This window comes from Penaeus monodon, chromosome 32 (genome assembly GCF_015228065.2).
Source record: "Penaeus monodon isolate SGIC_2016 chromosome 32, NSTDA_Pmon_1, whole genome shotgun sequence".
NCBI classification, from domain to species: Eukaryota; Metazoa; Arthropoda; class Malacostraca; order Decapoda; family Penaeidae; genus Penaeus; species Penaeus monodon.
In genome coordinates, this window is record NC_051417.1 from 8,070,571 (window position 1) to 8,071,056 (window position 486).

Genomic DNA, 486 nt, shown 5'->3' on the forward strand with positions numbered 1-486 from the left:
CACACATAATAGTTAACTATGACCTTATGATTAAAATATCCTTCTTCTTTCTGTTTCAGATTTCTCCAGATGGTTTGTGCGATCAGGGGCCAGCAGGCCATCTGGGACAACAGTTCATCCATTCAACCACACCAGTAAAGAATCATGCTTGTACATACTGTCAGAAGAAATTCAATTGCCGGCACAAGCTGGAAGCCCATATGAGGACACATACAGGAGAGAAGCCATTTGCCTGTCATTTCTGTTCATACCGCAGTGCACAGAAGGGTAATCTACAGCTACACATCAGGACTCATACGGGGGAGGAGCCCTTTGCTTGTGTCCATTGCCCATACCGCACAAAAAACCAGAGCAACCTCAATACCCACCTTCGGAATAAACACCAAAATGTAAAAAATCAGATTTTAGGATTTAGAGACTAGAATATTTCCGATATATCTCAAGTCCTCCAGTATATAAGAAGAGAACATATTATTGAATTGTGGC

At 41.8% G+C, this 486-nt stretch overlaps 1 protein-coding gene across 2 annotated transcripts in view; it reads left to right on the top strand.

Annotated features, from left to right (window-relative positions):
• Positions 1-471, top strand: part of LOC119593469 (longitudinals lacking protein, isoforms H/M/V-like) — a 53,982-nt gene extending 53,511 nt beyond the window's left edge. For both annotated transcript variants that reach the window (XM_037942396.1, XM_037942397.1), the window contains exon 6: positions 60-471. In XM_037942396.1, the coding sequence (XP_037798324.1) occupies positions 60-422 (363 nt within the window). In that variant the 3' untranslated portion in view covers positions 423-471. The remainder of the gene's footprint in view (positions 1-59) is intronic.
• The last annotated feature ends 15 nt before the right edge of the window (positions 472-486 follow it).